The 19,240-nt window shown below is 45.9% G+C and overlaps 1 protein-coding gene across 1 annotated transcript; it reads left to right on the top strand.

Annotated features, from left to right (window-relative positions):
• Positions 1-2,291: 2,291 nt before the first annotated feature.
• On the top strand, positions 2,292-18,635 carry CPLX4 (complexin 4). Its single transcript, XM_082497958.1, has 3 exons — positions 2,292-2,705; positions 5,369-5,456; positions 16,855-18,635. Exons 1-3 carry the CDS (start codon positions 2,539-2,541, stop codon positions 17,080-17,082), a joined length of 483 nt encoding a protein of 160 aa, XP_082354084.1. The 5' UTR covers positions 2,292-2,538; the 3' UTR covers positions 17,083-18,635.
• Positions 18,636-19,240: the final 605 nt, after the last annotated feature.

Below are 19,240 nucleotides of genomic sequence, written 5' to 3'. Positions count from 1 at the left end.
CCTGTAAGCAATTGGTTCCTCATCAGTCTGAGTGTTTGTTCGTTATTTGTGATAAATACCTAAACCGCAACGAAGTGAGCAGTTTGCTTGCTGGCTCTGTCATGTCTTCCAAAGTTTTGTCACGAGTCTCTCTGGTGTTTCCCAGCAGCTTCCAGTGCCAGTACGGCCAATAGCTTATACAGCACTTTTTGTTGTGTTCGATTTTGAATCTAACATTAGGAAGCCTTTTGCTGTTAGGAAGGTTCGTGAGACCTCTCTCAAGACCCAGAGGTCAAGATCTCTCGGGTTCTCGGCAATCCCTTCCCGAGCCAGTTTTCAGCTTTCTTCCCTTCTCGGTCCATTCGGCGAAAGCATCTCTCGTAGGCGGAGGGTGGTGGTAGCAACACTTCTGTAGGGATCAAAGCCTACAGCCAAGGCTCCTACCCAAAGTTAGGGAAGCTTCTCTTCAGTAAAGACCGATAGCACGGGGTTTAACAGATAAACTTCAAATACGCTTTGAGAAGACACTGAGACCTGATACTGGAGAGAGCAGCGCTGCATGTCGTATTTGGGAAGCGCACGGCACAGACACGCTGGTGCTCCCTGTTCCAGTCAGGAGAATTCTCAATAAAGATGAGCCAACCGCTGCAGGTGGGCTGGAGGGGCGTTTGGTGCTGGGGAGTGATGATGTGGGACAGCATTCTAACGTTTAGTCGGGTGGCTGTCAAAGCACAGAGAAAATGCGAACAGTCAAAAGTTGCATTTATGTGATCTTAAACTTCTCCTGTAGCGAACCAGGGAGGCCTTTGGGCCTAACAGCGTCCGATGGGCTTTGCTGGGCCCCTTGTGGAGTAACCCCCCGGGGCAGGAGCCGGGACACCTTATGTAAAAACTAAAACTCCAGCAGGAAGCTTATAAACTTTGCCAGATAACAAATTTTATTTAATTTTATGCGTTCAACTTCAGGCAAATGCATGCTCAAGTTTAGCATTCTCTGCTTAAACGTTAGACAGCTAATCCAAATTTATGATCCCCGTTCTGTTAGCTGTTTGGGCAAGTACAATAGAGTTTTGGTAGTCAAGGTCGGAGTTGGTCAGATGTAAAAAGTTGAGTCTCCCCACAAATTCTTGCAACTTTTGCGTAGTTCTGAAAGCGCACAGTGATTGTAAAACATCAATTTTGATTTAAGAAAAATGCTTTCTGGGTATTTGTAATATATCAGAGTAGTTTTGTTGTGATTTGGAATTTATGCTTCTGTGTGATACTCTATTTCAAAAAGAAATTTAAAATTTCTTGTTTAATCACTAATAATCCAGGATTACAGAACCTCCTGCTTTTTTTTTTTTTAATAGTAACAGGTCTGCTTTAATTAGAAAGGCTCTAATACAGATTAAGGCATTAGGCAAACTGGAATCCTCCCATCTCTCAGTGAAATTATGAGTGTTGGGAGAACCATTTAGATAATCGAAATTACCGAACGTTTCATTAAGGCGCGCACTGTCAGTCATAGTAGGATAAATGCTCAAGCCCCCAAATCGTGAACTTCTGAGACCTAGCAGATTATTTTCTTTCCCAAAATAGTCTATGATCGAGGTAGCAGGTCCTGCAAATCTTCACCGGAATAGAGCTGGTGGGGCTAATGACAGGAGTAAGTGTGAAAGACGGGGCCCTACGCAGGCAGCCCACAGACAGAAGGTGTCAAGGCTGTGGTATAGCACGTTGAATCAGTCAGATTCGTTTATCCTCTACTGATGGGTAAGAATACAAACAGTAGGTATTCTGAGCAGCACCAGTCAAAGTGGTGATCTACATGGACACAGCCTGGGGAAGAGCTGAAATAAACACGAAGGAATGAAAAGTGGGAAAATGCCATTTGCTTTTTTTCGTGGTTACTTTTGGGGGGGGGGGGGGGAGGGGGAATAAAGTAGTGCCCCATTCATTTGTGAGACAAACCAACCGTGTGAAAAGTGGATGAAGGAAAATCATTCAATATACTTTCTGTCCAATGTGATAAAATATAATGGATAAAAAGGATTGGGTTTTTTGCTTAATGAAGAATTCCATTTTTCAAATCTCATTTGACTGTGTAAATCCAAAGGAGTTTTCTGCACAGTAGCCCAAATTTTAAAATTTTACTATGGCCATTTAGTCAACCAGGTTTTTAATTCAGATCTGTTGTGGTCCAGGGAATGTTTTCATCTCTGTGAAAGTGAGTTTCAAGACTGAAGAAGTCAAAATGCTATTGCACACTATAATTGATTTTTGTGTGTGTGTACAATTAGCTTAAGGTATTAATATAAAAAGTAGGTAGCTGCATCTAATGATTTTTTTTTTTTTTGAGTAATCTGAACCATCTGCCTCTATATATTAAGGAGTTCACTCTTTAATCCAGATTATGGCTGACAAACTGGTTTTGGCATTCACGTTTCACTAGCATTGTGCCCTTGAGGAGCTGATGTGGCTGTAGAAACTCTCGCTTACAATTGTTGGTTTTGAGAACGGTTTTGGTTTGGTTTGGCTTTCTTGTAGTTTTCTTACAGCTCCTTTTTCCTTGAGAAGATGGCCTTTCTAATGAAAAGTATGTTGAGCAACCAGGTAAAGAATTTGGGACTTGGAGGTGGAGGGGAAGAAAGCAAAGAAGAAAGCACTCCTTCTGATCCAGCAGCAGCTGCAGGAATGACCAGAGAGGAGTATGAGGAATATCAAAAGCAAGTGGTTGAGGAGAAGTGAGTACCTGTTCCCTTGTTATCGGTATGGGGTTGATTCTTGGTAACTTTGTGCAGATAAAAATAACCCAAGAAAGTCAAACATTCAGCTCTCTTCCCTTTCTTTAAAGCAGACAAATCTTTGCTAAAGAGACTTTCCGAAATAAACGTTCACCAACTGCAAATGATAAAATATTATGTCCCCCTCCCCGCAACTCTCCCCTACACTTTCCTGATGTCTCCACACCTGAATATGCTGGATTCATTCCTAGTCGATGTTACTTTATCTACTAATTTTTTCCGTCGGTACAAAGCTGTTTGTAGTGCAGGAGTTAATTCTAAAATGTGCATGATTTGTTCTCCAAGAACTCCATGTGGAGTACGCTTTCAATACATAATCTTTTATTGGTCCACACTTATTATGTCAGACATGAAAAAGTAATGAGTGCTATGTTAAGTGGATTATATTTATCTAGAGAAAGTTTTAAGATTTTTTTTGTAGTTGAATTTCTAGTTATTTTTTTCTGAAATCTACTAAATAAAGCAGAACTTTTCAACTGATTAAATCTTAACTTTATTTTGTCTGTAATTATAATCTTCACCGCTTGCTGTGTTTAAGTATCAAAACAGAAGTAAAATAAACGATGTGTAGGAGTTCAAATCATGCATAATTATAAATAAAACAGCCGACTTCTAAATCTCAAATGCATCTGTTGCTCTAATGGTCAATTACATAATGGTTGTGTAAATCCTTCGTGTAAGATGATTATGGGTGAAAGGTTAATGACTGACGGAATTTGAGGTATCCAGGTCTGTATTTAGCAGCAGCCGTTTCTATCATAAAACCTTGAATAGGTATCATCTGGTTTGGAATAAAACACAGAACGTTTCGCTGTGCATTTTGTCAAGGGATGTTTAAAAGAGAAATACCCACCTGCTGGCAGGAGGATGCTTTATTGAGGCTGAGAAGCAAAACGGGATTGCTGGGATAGGGAAAATACTCGAAAACATTATAGAAATAATTCTTTTTCTAAGTGCGGTGTGTGTCCGTTACGTGCTGAAGTGTATTGAGGAATCAGTGCAGGAGTACTTCTGAAAGAGTTTGGTACTACAATAGGAACATCTGAAGTACTTTCAAAGGGAAAAAATCAGCCCAGGACAGTGCACAGTGGTGTGGTTATGTGAATGTGTGTCAGAAATCTTTCTCATGGGCAGAGCATCTGTTTCAGGGCTCTGCATTTTACCCCATTTTCAGCTGTACAGGGGTGGAGATCAGGGAAGCAGAAGTGCCTTGCTGGAGTCACGGGCAGGCGGGGTTTGACCTTTGATGCATGACCGCCCTGGCTCTGGGTTCCTCTCAAGTTTTGGGTTTGGAATTTTGGGTGGGTTTTTTTTTTGTTTGTTTGTTTGTTTGTTTTGTGATTAAACCCACAGATTGCTGTTTCTGAGGAAAATGTGTAACGGGCAGGACCAAAGAGGTGGCTTGTGCTGGCAGTCTCCAGCATGGTCGCGCAGAACTTGCTTACGGCATCATGAGGGTTTGAGCACGAGGGGGCCACCAGGGACCACCCGGTTGTGCTGCACATCGCAGGCTCTTGGCTGTCATGCAGCTACTCTTACACCTGCGTCCTCTTCCTACAAAGCGTCATGTTCCAGGGAATGATTAGATCCTCCAGAACAAAAAGGTGTAAGGTTAGGCCAGACAGGAGGGCCCAGGCGATGGCGGGAGACTGAGTGAGTGAGTGTTGCCAGCTCTTCCCATGGCACCAGGACAAGTGAAAAGCTCAAACGTACCGGAGCAGAAAATCCCCTCCGGCCCCTCAGCCTCACAGGGCACCTGAAGGGGTGTGCGGGAGCGCTGTGCGCGCTGCCCCGTGGGAACGCGGCCCAGTACTGGCCATGGCTGCTAACGGCTCCTCGGGAGGAGGAGTGGGCAATGGAAGAGGGAGGGTGAGAAAGAGAGGGAAAATATGCTGGAAGGGCTCAAAAAAATCTCTTTCCAATCTTCCCATCAATGACTGGATGAAAGAAGTTTAAGATGACTTCCAGTTAACATGAGCCTTTTTTTTTTTTTTTTTTTTTTTTTTTTTTAAATAGAAAGTCTTTCTATAAGTGTTCACTACTGTCTAGTGTTGGAGATGGGGCTCCAGGATAGGTAAACTTTTGTTCTGGCCCTGAAAGACCGTTCTGCCATTGTGTGTGTGTGGTGTTATGCTGTGAGAATGTCACGTTTGCAGAGCAGGAGCATTGGCGGGCAGCCGCGGCTCTGTCAGTGCCCCAGTGGAATAAGCAAGGAAATAAGTGGAACTTTTCTGTTCCGCTTACTGGAATTGTTCATTGTTACGGTGAGCAATAACAGCTCGTTCAGGTACAAACTCCAGACAAATGGTATCGGCTTATCCTTCATTCTCCACAGGGCTCAAGGGCATAGTTTGAGAACAAGCTTGGGGTACAGGGGTTCTGGCCCCTTCGCACCCCTGTAGAGACAGGGCGCCTTCTCTGCCTTTGGACAAGTTACACAACTTCGGGAATAACTCCTGTGTGTAGCTTTTTGCAGCCAAGCAACTGGTTCAGCGTAAAAAAACCAAACCAAAACAAAAAAACCCCAAACCCTAAACAACAAAACAGAGAGAGAAAAAAGTATTTTATTGGTATCTTGAAGAAGCATTTTTTCTGCTTTCCAGGATGGAAAGAGATGCAGCATTTGCACAGAAGAAAGCAGAGCGAGCCTGTCTGAGGGTTCATCTGAGAGAGAAGTACAGACTCCCTAAGGTAAGCCTGTGGTTTGTGATCTCATCTGCTTCAGTGGCCAACTTTGAAACAAACTGACTGCCAGTGCAGAGTTCTGAAAATGGCAAATCGCCTTCATTAGCAGGATCCCCACGGCAGCTCAGTGCAGAAATGGAGGCAACCGGAGCCATGGTTTTCCCTCGCGGCTGCTTCTTTTAGACCCTTTTTCCTCTGCTCAGTAGATGAATCTCACGGAAAAGTTCTCATAATCCCTCTCTGTGCTGTCAGATCTGAAAGAGGTGACCAGGCAAGCTAAGTGTCTGATCTGATTCTGTCTCACAGTTGGCATATGTTCTTAACTTACCAACACGCAACAGTTCAAAAAAAAAAAAAGCTACAAGTGAATAAGCAACATCTCTGAAAACTCCTCTACAGGTTGTATGTCTGACTTCTGCTGAACTTCTGCAGGCTCATTTTTGCTATCTTCTCCCAAGAGGTACAAGCAAACTGCCCATTCTTTTTTTGCCAGTGCTTCTGATAGTGTTTGTCAAATATCCCCAGGAAAACCGAAATATAAACAGATGGCTTCAAGCAACAGAGAAACTTGAGGTTTGTTAAAAGCAGGCAGCAGCTGCAGTAGCTTCTGGATCATGACAGAAAGCATAGTTAGTATTTAGGTTGAGAGTGTTTTCCTGACATAAAAACACATGGATGCAAACAAGGATAGCCCTCTGCTGTATTTAAAGTGTTTTCCTGGTTTAGAGGGAGGGCTTGCTCCTCGGTTTCTTTTCTGATCGTCTTCTGTGTTTTCAGGGATTTAACTGCAGAATTTTTGTTTATCAAAGGTTTTTCATAGTACAGGCTTTAGTACTAAGCCTGTACTAAACATCCACACATCTTGCCTATTAAATAAATAAAAGTAAAAGAAAAAAAGTTCTGAAACATTAATATCCTGGAGATGATTTCCCATCACAAGGTGGTGATGCTTCTATTGTGAAGAAAGCCGGTGTCTCTTCTAGGACTGAGGGCTGGAATGGAAGTGAGCTAGGGGAGTGAGAGCCAGAGAAGGGTTCTGCAGAACAATCGGGGAAGATCTGCCCATAGCAGAAAATATTAAGTGAATTCTCAGCATTCATTTTAACTGCAGGATCGCTATGAAGGTTTCCCTATGGTAGTCTCTTTATGGGGGTGAATCAGGAATGTTCTCGGCTCAGTGTTGTCAGAGGCGGCTGTTAAACAACGTACAGTACACTGGGGGCAGTGGGTCTCTGCCCAAGAACTCTAAATGATTTCAAATTATGAATTGCCAAACTTACTGAGGCATGTAGTCTGTCATTCAACCTCAGAAGACAAGAAATGTGAAGACATTTTCAAAAAAAGGCTCCAAAAGATGTCCAGGGAGCAACAAATCAGTAACTGACTACCACAAGGGAAATGAAGGAAAACTACTAAAGATAGCTAGCGGATATATGGGCAAAAATTATGTAATGGGATGAAGAGAAATAAGATTTTTGTACCAGAGGGCTCAGCCTTGCAAATCTATTCGCATGCACTGAAGGGATGACTAATCATAAGGGTGAAAATGATTAGTTCTAGTTTAAAAAAAAAAAAAAAAACAAAAAAAAAACAAAAAAAAAAAAAAAAACAAAACACCACCAAAACAAACAAACAAAAAAACCCCAACAACAAACACAACAACCAAACCACCACACAAGAAAAAACATTGGTTTTGGTTGCATCCATTCCTGAACTTGAGTCTATGTAGGCAGTGAAAAAAAGCTTATTTCCGGAAAGTCTTTGGAGACTCATGTTTGCATAGGCTCCTTATTCACAGGTTGTTAAAAGGTCATGTGAGCTCTCCCAGGAATAACTAATCTCAGAACGGTGATGGTTTATGTGCTGTTAAACTGCTCTTAGCCTGGTCACTCTTCATTGCTTATAAAAGATTTCTAAAGAGATTTATTTTTCCAGCTTCGTTAAGATGTCCTTCGCATGCAGTTACACCAAATATGACTTCAGTGACTTGCTGAAAACTTACCGTTTGAGCAAATGCCTCCTGGAAATAATGGCTGTTACCTGGAGTTCTCTGGTTGCTTTGCGTTTTGCCGGCGGTGTTGTGACTGTCTGATCTGTGCTGTCTCTGTCTTTTTTCGTTCCGTCTCCTGTGGTCAGCAGAGCTCAGGGCTTGCTGGTTCATCAGTCACATGAGAATACGGAATTCTTTGTGTTTTGGTGGCCTTTTTTTCTATCACCCAGCTTCCAAATAGGATGAACTGAGATAGGTTTAACTACAGGCCTGTGTCGCTGCTCTGTGGCACAAAACCGCGAAGGTATTCAGGTGCCGGTCTCCAAGGGATCTCCAGGGAATTGAGAGCCTGTATCGCCCTGGGAGCGTGAGCCCCGGTAGACAGAAGTCTGATTATTTTATCAGTGTAATTAAAATATCCTGGCAGTATCTGGCTCGCATTTCCCAGACCCCTCTGTCCTGGGATGATGGCCCCGCTCGAGGTTGAGATCTATCTGTGCCACTTTTTAGGCTATATTAATTCAGCAGCAGTAATGAAATCAACTATCAAGAGGGAGTTCAACACATTCAAAACACGGTGGGCTAACACATGAATAATGCCCTGGGGTTCGCTCGCGATTGCTGCGGCTTACAGCCCGGCCAGCGCCTGCCTTGTGCGGTCCCAGCTCAAGGAAAGTTGAGGCAAACACATTCCCAGGAGCTGTCAAACCCTGTGATGTTAGTGCTGGGAGGGGATTGTCCGAGTCTGAAACACCGATCGCATCTTCCAGCACCGATGGGAGGAACGCGTTATCCTGAAGGGAGGAAGGAAAAGGCAAGGTTGCAGGGAAAGGCCCTGCCACCCGAGGGCTGCCGTTGTCCTCCTTTCGGTTATGTCCTTCGCTGGCCGACAATTACCTCAAAACTTTTTTTTATCTGAATTCACCTGAATACTGGTTTTATGTCTGTTGGATGAAATAGTTGTGCTATAAAAGCCAGCCCAAAGTTACTGGTGGAGTAGTTGAAAAGAGCTTTGCAAACATTTATTTTTGTTGTACTATTCTGCAGGGTTTAAAACAAGCTAAGTTTTCTTTTGGATTGTTTGGGGAAAGTTATTCATAATATTTTTAATGAAAAGTTTATAACAAGTCCGTTTTAAAAAACAAACAAACAAACAAAAAAACCAACAAAAACCAAACAAAAAACCAAACCCACAGCTTTGTAAAAGTGCTATTTTGTGGAAACAAAGATTTCCAATAGTGACTGTAAAACAACCAAACCAACCAAACAAACAAAAAAAGCCAAAAAGCAAACCCCAAAACCAACCAAACAAAAAAAAACCCCAAACCACAAGCACAACAACAAAAACACCTAACTATTACTTTAAAATAGTTGGAGCTTTTTGATGTTGTCGAATTTTGATGTGGTGAAATATCACTCTGATGTTTTTCTACAGCAACAGGTTTTTGTATGTAAAATTTCTGTCAAACCTAACTGGCAATATTAGACCTTCTCACACAAATGATTTGTTCTTGCCTTTTTGAACTGAGTGGGAAGGATTTAACCTGGCCAAAGGTATTAAAGATACCAAAGATATTTAGCGTCCTTTCTTATCCCTGATCTGGAGGGAATTTGAGAGAAGGAGTAGAAGTGTTGGTCAAGATTTCCTAGCGATTTGGTTTCTGTGGCTTTGTGTTTGCTGTCCAACCTTACCTCATTAAAGTCTGTCTGGTTTTTAGTGGAACTCGGGTAAATGGCATTCAGTTCAAAAGTATTTCCTTCATATTAAGATTATCTACCCTGTTTTCTTGTACCTAGTTTGCATTTTAGATGAACCAAAATATATTATGCTGGTGGGGGTGGGGTTTTGAGACTGGGACCAGGAGCCCGGTGGAACTCTTGAACTGAAGCAGAAATCCTGGGCTGTTTGTCAAAGCTGGGGCACGCTCCCCGGTGCTGCGGCGCCGTCCCTCCAGCGTCGTTCAGCCGCTGGGCACTCCCTGGCACGGCTTTGGCCTGAGCCAAATAACCCATTAGATTCCGTTACCTGTCGTGACGTGGGAGCAAAGGCAAATATGGAATTTTAAAGCCTATCTTAGAGCCTGCGAGCAATAGAATTGGATGGTTTTGCATTTTCTGTGGCAAGTGCAACTAAATACTAAAACATTTGCAACCATCCATCTCTGCTGAACTCTTTAAAGAATTTCCCATTGAAACATCGGAAACGCCAGAAGGGAAGGGCCCAGCTGTCAAGCAATTAAAAATTAACACAGTCGCCGATGCTCGGAAAGGGATTATATAATGTAAACACAGATTGTAAATCATCTATTTTTTCCACGGTGTTAGTTTGATGCTGTTTCTCACCCTGAGCCATCAAAGGCCCTCTAGTGCCACACTCATAAAATTGCACCACTCTTAAAACAATCATTTGCTTGAACCCTAAAGGCAAATTACAATTTGGATGAGAAGTGAATCAAAGATTCGGATTATACCATCTGTATTTAGCCATTCGGGCAGGCCTCATTCATAATCAAAAACCCAAAACCTTACTAACTGACTTTACAAGAAAGAGAAGTGCTCTCTTAAAAAGGTACGGCGAGATGTTTAGAGACAGGCGCTGGGGAGGGGGCCGGGGGAACAAGGGAAAAATGCTGTGGAGAAGGCTCAATTAAGCTACCTCTGCTGGCCCTCCCAACGTGCCGGTGTGGGGCGGAGAGCACTGAAATGAATACAGTTCTGTATAACAACTCATTTCAGATGAGTTCAAACTCTCTGTAAGGACATCTGACTTTTAAAATTATCTGAAGGCACAGTGTCATCTTCAGAAATGGAGGTGTGTTACTACACCTACAGCTTCTTGTTCAAATGACCCTTTTAAATGGAAGTATTATCAGCCTGTGAGCCTTTCGCAGGTGGTTGTACTTGAACTTGAACTTTGATATATCTCTCTCTCTCTCTCTGTCTCTCTCTCTCCCTAGAGGTGCTGCCGTTATGGCTGCGGGTCCCTCTATGGCAAGCGCATGTCTGTGCTGTGTAGCCCAACGTGCCCAGGTGTTCCCAAACCTGCCTTTCTCCTGCAAACTGCACAGAGCATCGGCAGCGCCTCCGGCTCTTTGGGGATGACTCGAAGGTGCGGCGCTCCTTCGGCTTGGCAGCGCAGTCCCGGTGACGCCGGTGCAGTGCGTGCAGTGCGCCAGCCCGCGCCGTCGCAGGGACTGCTGTAAGCGCGGGACACGCTCCCCGTGCGCCGGGCCCGTGTTTGCTCTTGCAGTAGGTGTGCTGGGGAACCGTTGGCGCTCCCTCACAGCCGTAGCCGGGCTTCAGGAAGACGAGGGAAACATACCACGTCTTCAGGTTCCCTCTAGACAGAATGTCCCTCTGGAAGAGACCCAGGTATGCCTGGAGGACCACGGATATATGTTCCTGCATGACCGGGGTCATACGTAGGGGTAGAAGGAGCAAGGGCGGGTTTTTTACTATGCTCGTCTGTGTTCACCAGTTGCAATAGACCGTCTGTTCTAGGCCGTGAGTGCTCAGCGCGGTGACAAGAAAGAGGAAAACCTATCCTGAGGGTGAGTTTAATTACAGAAGGATTAATTATGCAAAAAAAATGAAGTACAAGATTTTGAGTGGTTGATTGGATTGTGGACCTAACTCTCTAAACACCAGCATTTTAATTAGCAGCTGAGTAGTAATATATCATTAGGCTTTGTTTTCCTGTTGGAGGCATGTGCTGAGCCAGCTACTGAAGAGCGTTTCCCCACAGCCTCACCACCCGCGGTGAGGCCCCGGGTTTAAATCCCAAACAGGGCTAGTTTCTCAGGCCTCAGGACGCTTATGTGCCCGGCTCTCAACTAAAAGTCAGTGGAGCTGGGTGTCCCCCTCTGATTTTGAAAGTCTCCCATCCATAGTGCTTTTCTCAGTTCTGAGAGGTTGTTCAGGTCTCCGCGGTCACCCTTGGCTGACCGCTGGCAGGGACACTGCCGCCTCGTAGCACCCGAGAGCACGCAGTGGTGATCTGCCCCACCTCCAGCACGATCTTGACTTTGGTGTACACTATGTGCTCTTTGGGGCCGAATTCCAGTGTTAACAGGAGGCTTCCCTCCGAGGTAGGACAGGAGCTCTAAGCCGGCAAAGAAGATATTAAGCATATACTTAGCTTTGCTGACTCGTGGCGATTGCAAGTAAGTTTTGCAGGATAGGCTTTGCTGCATTTGCGTCTACTACTTATATAGCATTTCTTGGTCTTGAAAGTCTGCTCTCTTTTCATCAGTCCTTATGAAAATGTATGTTGTTTCAGGAAGAAAATGAAATCGTTACGTGTACTCTATATGTCTCTGAAAAAAATTCAACTCTTTGATACAACGTTATGGCAGCAAAATGCTCGCAGACCTGTGATAATGCATTAATTATTTGGAAAAATGGAAGTTATTTCAGGTAGCCTGGTAGGAGATAGAAACCCTGAATATTACCATTATCAATCACTGGCACACATTGTAAACGAAAGCACGAAATTCAGGACTAAGCAGGGCCCCCTTTTCAGTGCAAAATCTAAAGCTCCATGCTATCTGGGCCAGATTTATAAGAGAAAGCAGTCCCTTAATGAACCTAATCCTATTAACAGAATTGTCAACTTAGGTTTGTCATCTGAAAGATGTTTTTAGCCATGAGACATTTGATCTGTGGACAGCTTTTTCATCTTCAGAGTATTCAATGCATCACTTCCAGACAATTTTTTTTTTTAATTACACAAATACATAGATAAATACTTAAATAAAAACTCACACCATACTCTTCTATTCACTTACTGCTTTTTTCCTGAACTGGGATCCAGCAATCAATTAATTTCTGCAAGGTCTAAACGCAGGGGCTTGAGGTGATGGTGCCTGTGATGCAGGAGAGGAAGATCTGACCACAGGCCCGTCCGTCCTGTCCAAAGACCTCATCTGCAGCGCAGCAACCTCTCCCCATGGGCCCCACCACCCCTTTCACGTCTCTGGTCTGCACGTGTATCCACCGTGTCACCTCAAAGGCCGCTTATTGTCTGTCAGAGTATTGTCACATCAGTGCCGTTCTTCTAAGTGTTGGGCACTGTGTTGCGATAGAGATGAATTTCTGGCAGCTCAGCAAGGGCCTGTGTCATCTTGTCCAAGCAGGTGGATCCCTTCCCCTTGTCAAAGCGCTGCTGTGAGCACTGCTCTGCGAGATTCTCCCTTACTGAGCAGCAGGATGTTTATAGTTTACTGATATTTAGAGGGAAAGAATATTCAGATGCAATCAGGTGTCTTTTCAATAGCAAGTGCTGGTAAAGACATTGAAAAGGAAAGCTTCTCGCCATGAAAGGGATGTGTAGTCATCTACTCTCAAACAGCTTTTGCCCTATTATGCCGTGATGGGAATATTGTGAAGACTTGATTTAATGAATAGCACCATCCCAGAATTAAAGGAGTTTTTACTTGTATGCAGCCATTACACAAGCTCTAGCTGCGCCTCGGGGACACGTATTGCCCAGGAGGAAAGAGAAACTTGTCTCAGGAGAAGCTCTTCAGTGCATACAGGCTTTCGATAAGTATCTGAAAACATGTATTTGCTAAGCTTGAAGAATTCTTTTGCTGATCTAAGTCTTTTCTTAATAGGGCAGGGTGAAACAGCTGTGGATCCACCGTGGAAAAACGCAGCCACAGCGTGGATGTCAGGAGGCAGCGGGGTCAGGACTGCTCCCTGCCAAGGTCCCGGCCAGGGGGAGCCCCAGCCCAAGCAGCACCCTGGCCCGCCGGCGCAGTCCCGCGGGCTCTGGAGGAGCGGGAAGGGCTCAGGGTGGCCAAGCACGGGCTGTCCTGGAAAACCAGCCAGGCTCAGCTGGGGACTGACTGCCTGGGCATGGGCACAGCCCTGAGGTGGCTTAGAGCAGGACTGGGGGCCTGGCGTGAGCTGGAGTGGGGTCTGTGGTCCCTGGGGGTAAGGGGGTTCTCGTTGAAGGCAGTTTGGGCACTGACATGTCAAGGAGCCTCCGCACACCTTCCCCGTGCTCCGGACTGTGATCCCCGTGTAGGGGCACAGGAGCGCGTTTGTGGGGGAGAAGGCTGATGCTTCCAACCCATGGCTCCTCGTACCTACTTGTGGGGTACCCGCAGACCTTGGGTGGCGTGCGCCATTATGGGGCTGCCGTATGGCTTATCAAAAGTCCTGCTTGCAGGTCAAGGCAAGATGAACTCCGATTTTGTATGTGACTGGTACGTTATAGGTGATGAATCACGGGATCAGGTCCAGATCCACCTCCCTAAGGTTCTCTGCGCACAGGCACAGGTGAATGTCATGACAGGGTAAGTTAGAGATGAGGAAAGCAGTACATCACACAGTGATGCTGGAAAACAGTTGACTGCCCTGTGGATTAGTCCGTGAGCTTTGATCTCTTTTGTTTACAATCATACCATATAAACAGATGTTTAGACTGTGTTTTCTGCTTACACCTGCGTACCGTGTATGTATGAATATCTCTGTATTGTACTGCACTGTAACAAAACAGATCTGAGTCTGACTACAGCAGATGCATAATCAGGGTCAAAGAATATTACCAGGCAGTAGGACTCCATCGCCTATACTGTTGAATTGTCAGAATAGTGTCTGACCCAGTTTTGGCCTGGGCACTCTCCCAAGCAGTTCCCAGGGCCAGTTTGGGAGGTAGGACAGGCATTCCCAATGGGCACTTAGATGGGACCACCCTGTTTGGTAGGGCGAGAGAGTTCAATAGCGTAGCGGTGGGTTGTTCCAGGCCAGCTGGCCTTGGGGCAAGAGACCGGTGCCAGGCATATTTAGTTTACTAGAATAGATGTCGCTTCTGTGTTCTCAGAGGTCCTAAAACGGTGGCTGAACGCTGGAGACTATGGCGATTAAAGTCATCAGGAGAGAGGCCATCCAGTCCGGTGCAGGTTTGCCAGGGTCCACGGGGGCTTTCTGTGCGGGTTTGTTAGAGCCCATGGCCCCTGCTGTCCCGTCCGTGAGGTCTGCCTGGTTTGGGTGCTCTCTGTAGTCCGCACTGAGTGTATTCTGATGCAGAGCAGTGACACTATCGCTGTCAGAGCCATGTCTGACCTTGGGCAAGTAACAGTCCCCACGTGTGTGCGTGCTGGGGATCTGCAGTAGGGATCTGCACGCCCTGCTCACGCTCCGAGTGCGAGCTGCTGTCTGAAACAAACGGACACGGTGCATTTCCAGCACCATGCTTCTGATCCCGACTTGCAGAAGCAAGCGCTTGGAGCTGCAGGCTCACTGTATTTGGCCACTTGCAGCATTCGCCTGACTTTAAGAACATCCTGCGGGAAAATATTTCGGTCTCTCCTGGTGAGAAAACAAGCTTTAACTTATTCCCACCAGACTTGGAAAACCAAACCCCAAGAAAACAGGGAAAATCAGAAACTCAATCCTACATTTCCATTTCAAATCAAAGTAACAGAACTAGATCTGTCAAACTTTAGAAGAAGGAGAAGAGGCCATATGCATCTTACGTGCTTCTTGTCGTCTTGTTGAGTGACCCTGCCTTGTTGAAGCTCATACTCGGTCTATTCAAGGACAGGCTAAATGCCACGTGGGTAGAGACAGGTGACTTGGGCAGAATTGTATCGCTTCAGATTACACCTGAATGTGTTCTTCTTTGGTCAGGGAGCACTTTGAACCCCCAAACTGTGTTGTGTATCACATCTCGGACTTCGGCAGGACAGGGGGCTTTGGTGCAAGAATGTGCCAAACAATCGTTCACAACACCAAAGTGGCTTTTGTGTGTGCTGTGTGGGCATCTCTCCGCATAATATACAGTAGCGTGCAGTGATGATGTCTTAAATTATAAACAGTTGTGAAGAAAAGAACTCGCGGTTGTCTGCTTAGGGGGACTTTTTCAGTAATTAACCCAGTATCTTTTTTTATCGTGCTCTACTGCTACTTGGGAGAACTTCAGCAGGGCTAACTCCTCCGATAGCCAGCACCTGCTGGTTAAAAGCTTAACACATTTTTTCCTGCTATGCAATCAATAAAGAAAACTTCTGCCAATTGGGATATTGTTTCTAGCTCCCACAGATCTGACTGCAGCAACCCTTACCCAAAGGGGTCAAGAGATGTCCTCACCTATTTTAGCCACATCGCAGTAATGACCGTGATACACCTCGCCGTGGTTTTGTAAGAGATATGGGGGGAAATCAGGTTAAAGGGAAGTACAGTTATTGCAAACATAAAGCTGTGCAAATACATGTAATGGTAAATAGGGGCTATGCAGTCAAGCATCCCAGCCTGCCTGTCCTGGCTAAGGCCTGAGACTACCCAGACATCGCTCATATACGTCCTTCCATTCATTCTTGCGTTCATTCATTCATGCAAACCCAAGACCCCTCTCACTCTCAAAAACACCTCCTGCTGACAGCATTGCTGCTTATTCATATCAGGCCTTTGCTGCTGTCATGCTTCATTTTGGAGATGTAATGAGGCATTAATGCTTATCTTTGATGTGTGAACTGTGTCAAAATATCCTCTTCCTCTGAGCTCTGGATCCATCAGAATCCACCATAAAACGTGAACAAAATCGCCATTGTTTGAAAAATTGACATAGCCGCACTGATAGAGCGTTTCAGCGGTCAGGCAGGACGCGTGTGTAGCTCTTACTGCGTCTCAGCCCTTTTAATTGCTCAACCAGTTCCTTCTCCTGTCGCCTTTTGCTGTCTCAGACTCGCACCCAACCTCCATCCTCTCTTTTGTTGTCTAAGTCCTCCCATTACCCCACTTACCAGCACTGCAACACTGCTCCGATTATGTGCCAGGCAGCCCCCGCTCCTCCTCGCAACCCAGAGACGCCAACCAGAGACCTCGATACAGTTTAGACATGGTTTGGGGAGGGTGGGGACCTTTTTTCCAGCAATTCTTTCCTAGGTTTAATGCATCTTTCTTCAGGAAGGCTTCAGTTTAGTGCTGATACCTAAAAATATGCACCAACGAATGAATAGGGGAATGGCAGCCACACAGTTTTTGTAAAGCTAACGCTTTGTCGACCAAATCACAGAACGGATGACAGCCTGGGCAGTGTATTGCAGCGTGTCTTTGGTGGACACGAACAACTTGTAGTGGATTTTCTGCAGTATCAACGTGTTGCCACAGCTGACACGAACAGCAGAGATTTCTAAAACAGCAAGCGACACAGAGGGCTTCGGTTCTGACACCACTGAAACCCTGCAAAGAAATGTAATTGGCATTGTCCGAAAAATCATAGCACTTGTATGGGGGCTGACTGAGCCCCCAAATTCCCAAGCTGCGTCTAAAAGCTTTGACTGAAAGATCTGTGCATATGTTTCGGTTCTCCCTAAAACAAACAAACAGAAGAGAGATTCATTGGTAGATCCTGGGACAGCAGAAATACTCTCATGTACTGTTTTTATTTTCTGCTTTCTGTATCAGAGTGAATTGGACGAGAATCAAATACAGATGGCTGGAGATGACGTGGATTTGCCAGAAGACCTTCAGAAGATGGTGGCAGAAGATCAGGTAGAGGAAGAGGACAAGGACTCTATCCTGGGACAGCTGCAGAACATCCAGAATATGGACATGGATGCGATCAAAGAGAAGGCACAAGCCACCTTCACCGAAATTAAACAGGCTGCTGAGCAGAAATGTTCTGTGATGTAGAAGAGACAGCACTACCCAAGGGCTGTGAATTCAGCCTCGTCTCACGGGGGCTGCAGGGTGAGGGCAGGCAGAGGAATGCACTTAGCTCTATAGCATTAAATGTAAATATAGAAAAAGCGAGAGAGAGAGAGACTTTAAAACCCTGAAGGGGAGGGCGAAATTTACGTGCTGTGAGTGCTTAGTGCGAACTTAGGACAGATCCTCATTTTTTAACATAACATTTTTCCCCATGGAAAAAAAAAAGGCTTTAAAAAAGCTAATATTGCGGAAAAAAATGTGCCTTTTTCCATTTTTTCAAAGAGATCAAAATGCTATTAAATGTGTATTTCTTAGCAAAATTGTGCTTCTGATGCATAACATATAGGTAGCTACTCATTTAATACCGCTTGCAGAAATAAATACATATATTTTTAATAAAAACATGTCTGTTTCAAACATTTTGAAACAAACCCAGTATTCAAATGTTGACATTTTCTGAAGAAAAAACCAAACAACAAAGCCCAAACTGAAAAAAATGGTTTTGACCATCTCTGTACTAAACAAGGCAAAAGGCAAAAAGTGACGCGTATAACTCTACAGCTTGGGACAAAAATGTCAGTGTATATAGAACGGAGCGGGGACTTGAGGAAAGGAAGGCCTGGTAGCTGTGAGGGAAGCACGGTCAGTCAGCAGCGCAGACTTCTCCAGGCTGCTTTAATTTCACAGCCTCTCGGTCTTCAAACGCCGCTCGAACGCCAAGTGATGGTGGCGGCCCTCTGCTCGGCTGCTGCGTGTGCCAAACTCCGGGGCTGGGGCTACCAGCACACACCTCGTGCGGGCTCAGATGCGCTCACCTCAGTTATGGTAGGGGTTATCTCCATAAAGGCTAAACATAAATCTGTCCGACGGGAAGATTATGCCAGGGTAGGGCACCGGAGCCCCGAGAGCAAGTGTGGCTTTCACTGGTGCGGGATCTGCGCCTGTGGGACAGGCAGGATCCGGCTCAATGGTCGCAGATTCAGGACCACGCAAGGCTTTCTTCGCTGTTGTTCAGAGGGGTTTTTTTCTGGGGAAAAACGTAGGTAGGTGCTGGCGTGATGGCCTCCCACTGCCCAGCGCTGGTGGAGCTCACGGTTGGAGGAGCACGGCCCCGTCCGCAGCAGCCGGCGGAGGGCTGGCGGCAGCCGGCAGTGCTGGCAAGGACGCCGGCCCCCGGCAGCCTGGGCAGGCCGCGGCGGGGACGGCAGAGGCCATCTCCACCAGCCCGGCAGAGCAGGGTCCTGTGGTTAAGGCAGGTGGGGGCACGTCTGTCTGCGCTTGCACAGCCGTAGCAACTACCATGCACGACCACCCCAAGAGCCGTACAGCCCCTGCACATGGGTGGTGCGTACAGTGCTACTCCCCAGGGGCTCACGTCTTCCCTAAAGTGACGGACTTTGTAAGTTCTCCAGGAGCTCGCCTGTGAGAGAATTTGCAAATGAATACGTGTAGCACCTTCCTACAGGTTTTTAAGTCTCTTTCTCTCTCTCTGTCTCTGTCTCCACCCAATCAAGTAAAAATATTCATTTTCAATGAATAAATGCACTAAGTATGGTTTGTCTCTTTTCTTTTTCTGTCTTTTCCTTCTTCCTTCCCACCTCCCTCCTGCCTGCCTTCCTTTTCTCTTTCTCTCTTCACCTTTTTGTCTCTTTCTCTTTCTCCCTTTTCCTCACCTCACTCTTCCTCTCCTCTCCTCTCCTCTCCTCTCCTCTCCTCTCCTCTCCTCTCCTCTCCTCTCCTCTCCTCTCCTCTCCTCTCCTCTCCTCTCCTCTCCTCTCCTCTCCTCTCCTCTCCTCTCCTCTCCTCTCCTCTCCTCTCCTCTCCTCTCCTCTCCTCTCCTCCCTCCTTTCCTCCATCTTTCTTCCTTAATCCTGGCCTCAGGTATTGGTCTGTGGAGTGCAAAAGATACCCCCACTGTGCACTCCGGATGTGAGATCCCCCCTGTACTGAGCCCCCTGTGCCGGGGTTGGGTCGCATCCTCCAGCCCCACAGAACCCCACAGAGCAGCGGTGGCTCTGCCGAGCCCCAGTGAGCTGCAGTGCTTTGTGGCGATCCGACGGATCAGCTTTCTGGAAGGGCCCTTCACCAACAGGGAGGATCTGCTGGGGGCTGCAGGAAGCAGCTGGCTGTCCCCAGTACC

This window comes from Vanellus vanellus (assembly GCF_965231255.1).
Source record: "Vanellus vanellus genome assembly, chromosome: Z".
In the NCBI taxonomy this organism is placed as follows: Eukaryota; Metazoa; Chordata; class Aves; order Charadriiformes; family Charadriidae; genus Vanellus; species Vanellus vanellus.
Note: the sequence above shows the minus strand (reverse complement) of the source record. Positions and strands in the feature narration are given on the sequence as shown.

Bases quoted from the DNA above. Each gene is read 5' to 3' on its own strand.
- CPLX4 (XM_082497958.1), top strand. From the start codon at position 2,539: ATGGCCTTTCTAATGAAAAGTATGTTGAGCAACCAGGTAAAGAATTTG. The intron at 2,706-5,368 runs GTGAGTACCTGT...TCTGCTTTCCAG, and splicing joins AAGCAAGTGGTTGAGGAGAA to GATGGAAAGAGATGCAGCAT. The intron at 5,457-16,854 runs GTAAGCCTGTGG...TTTCTGTATCAG, and splicing joins AGAAGTACAGACTCCCTAAG to AGTGAATTGGACGAGAATCA.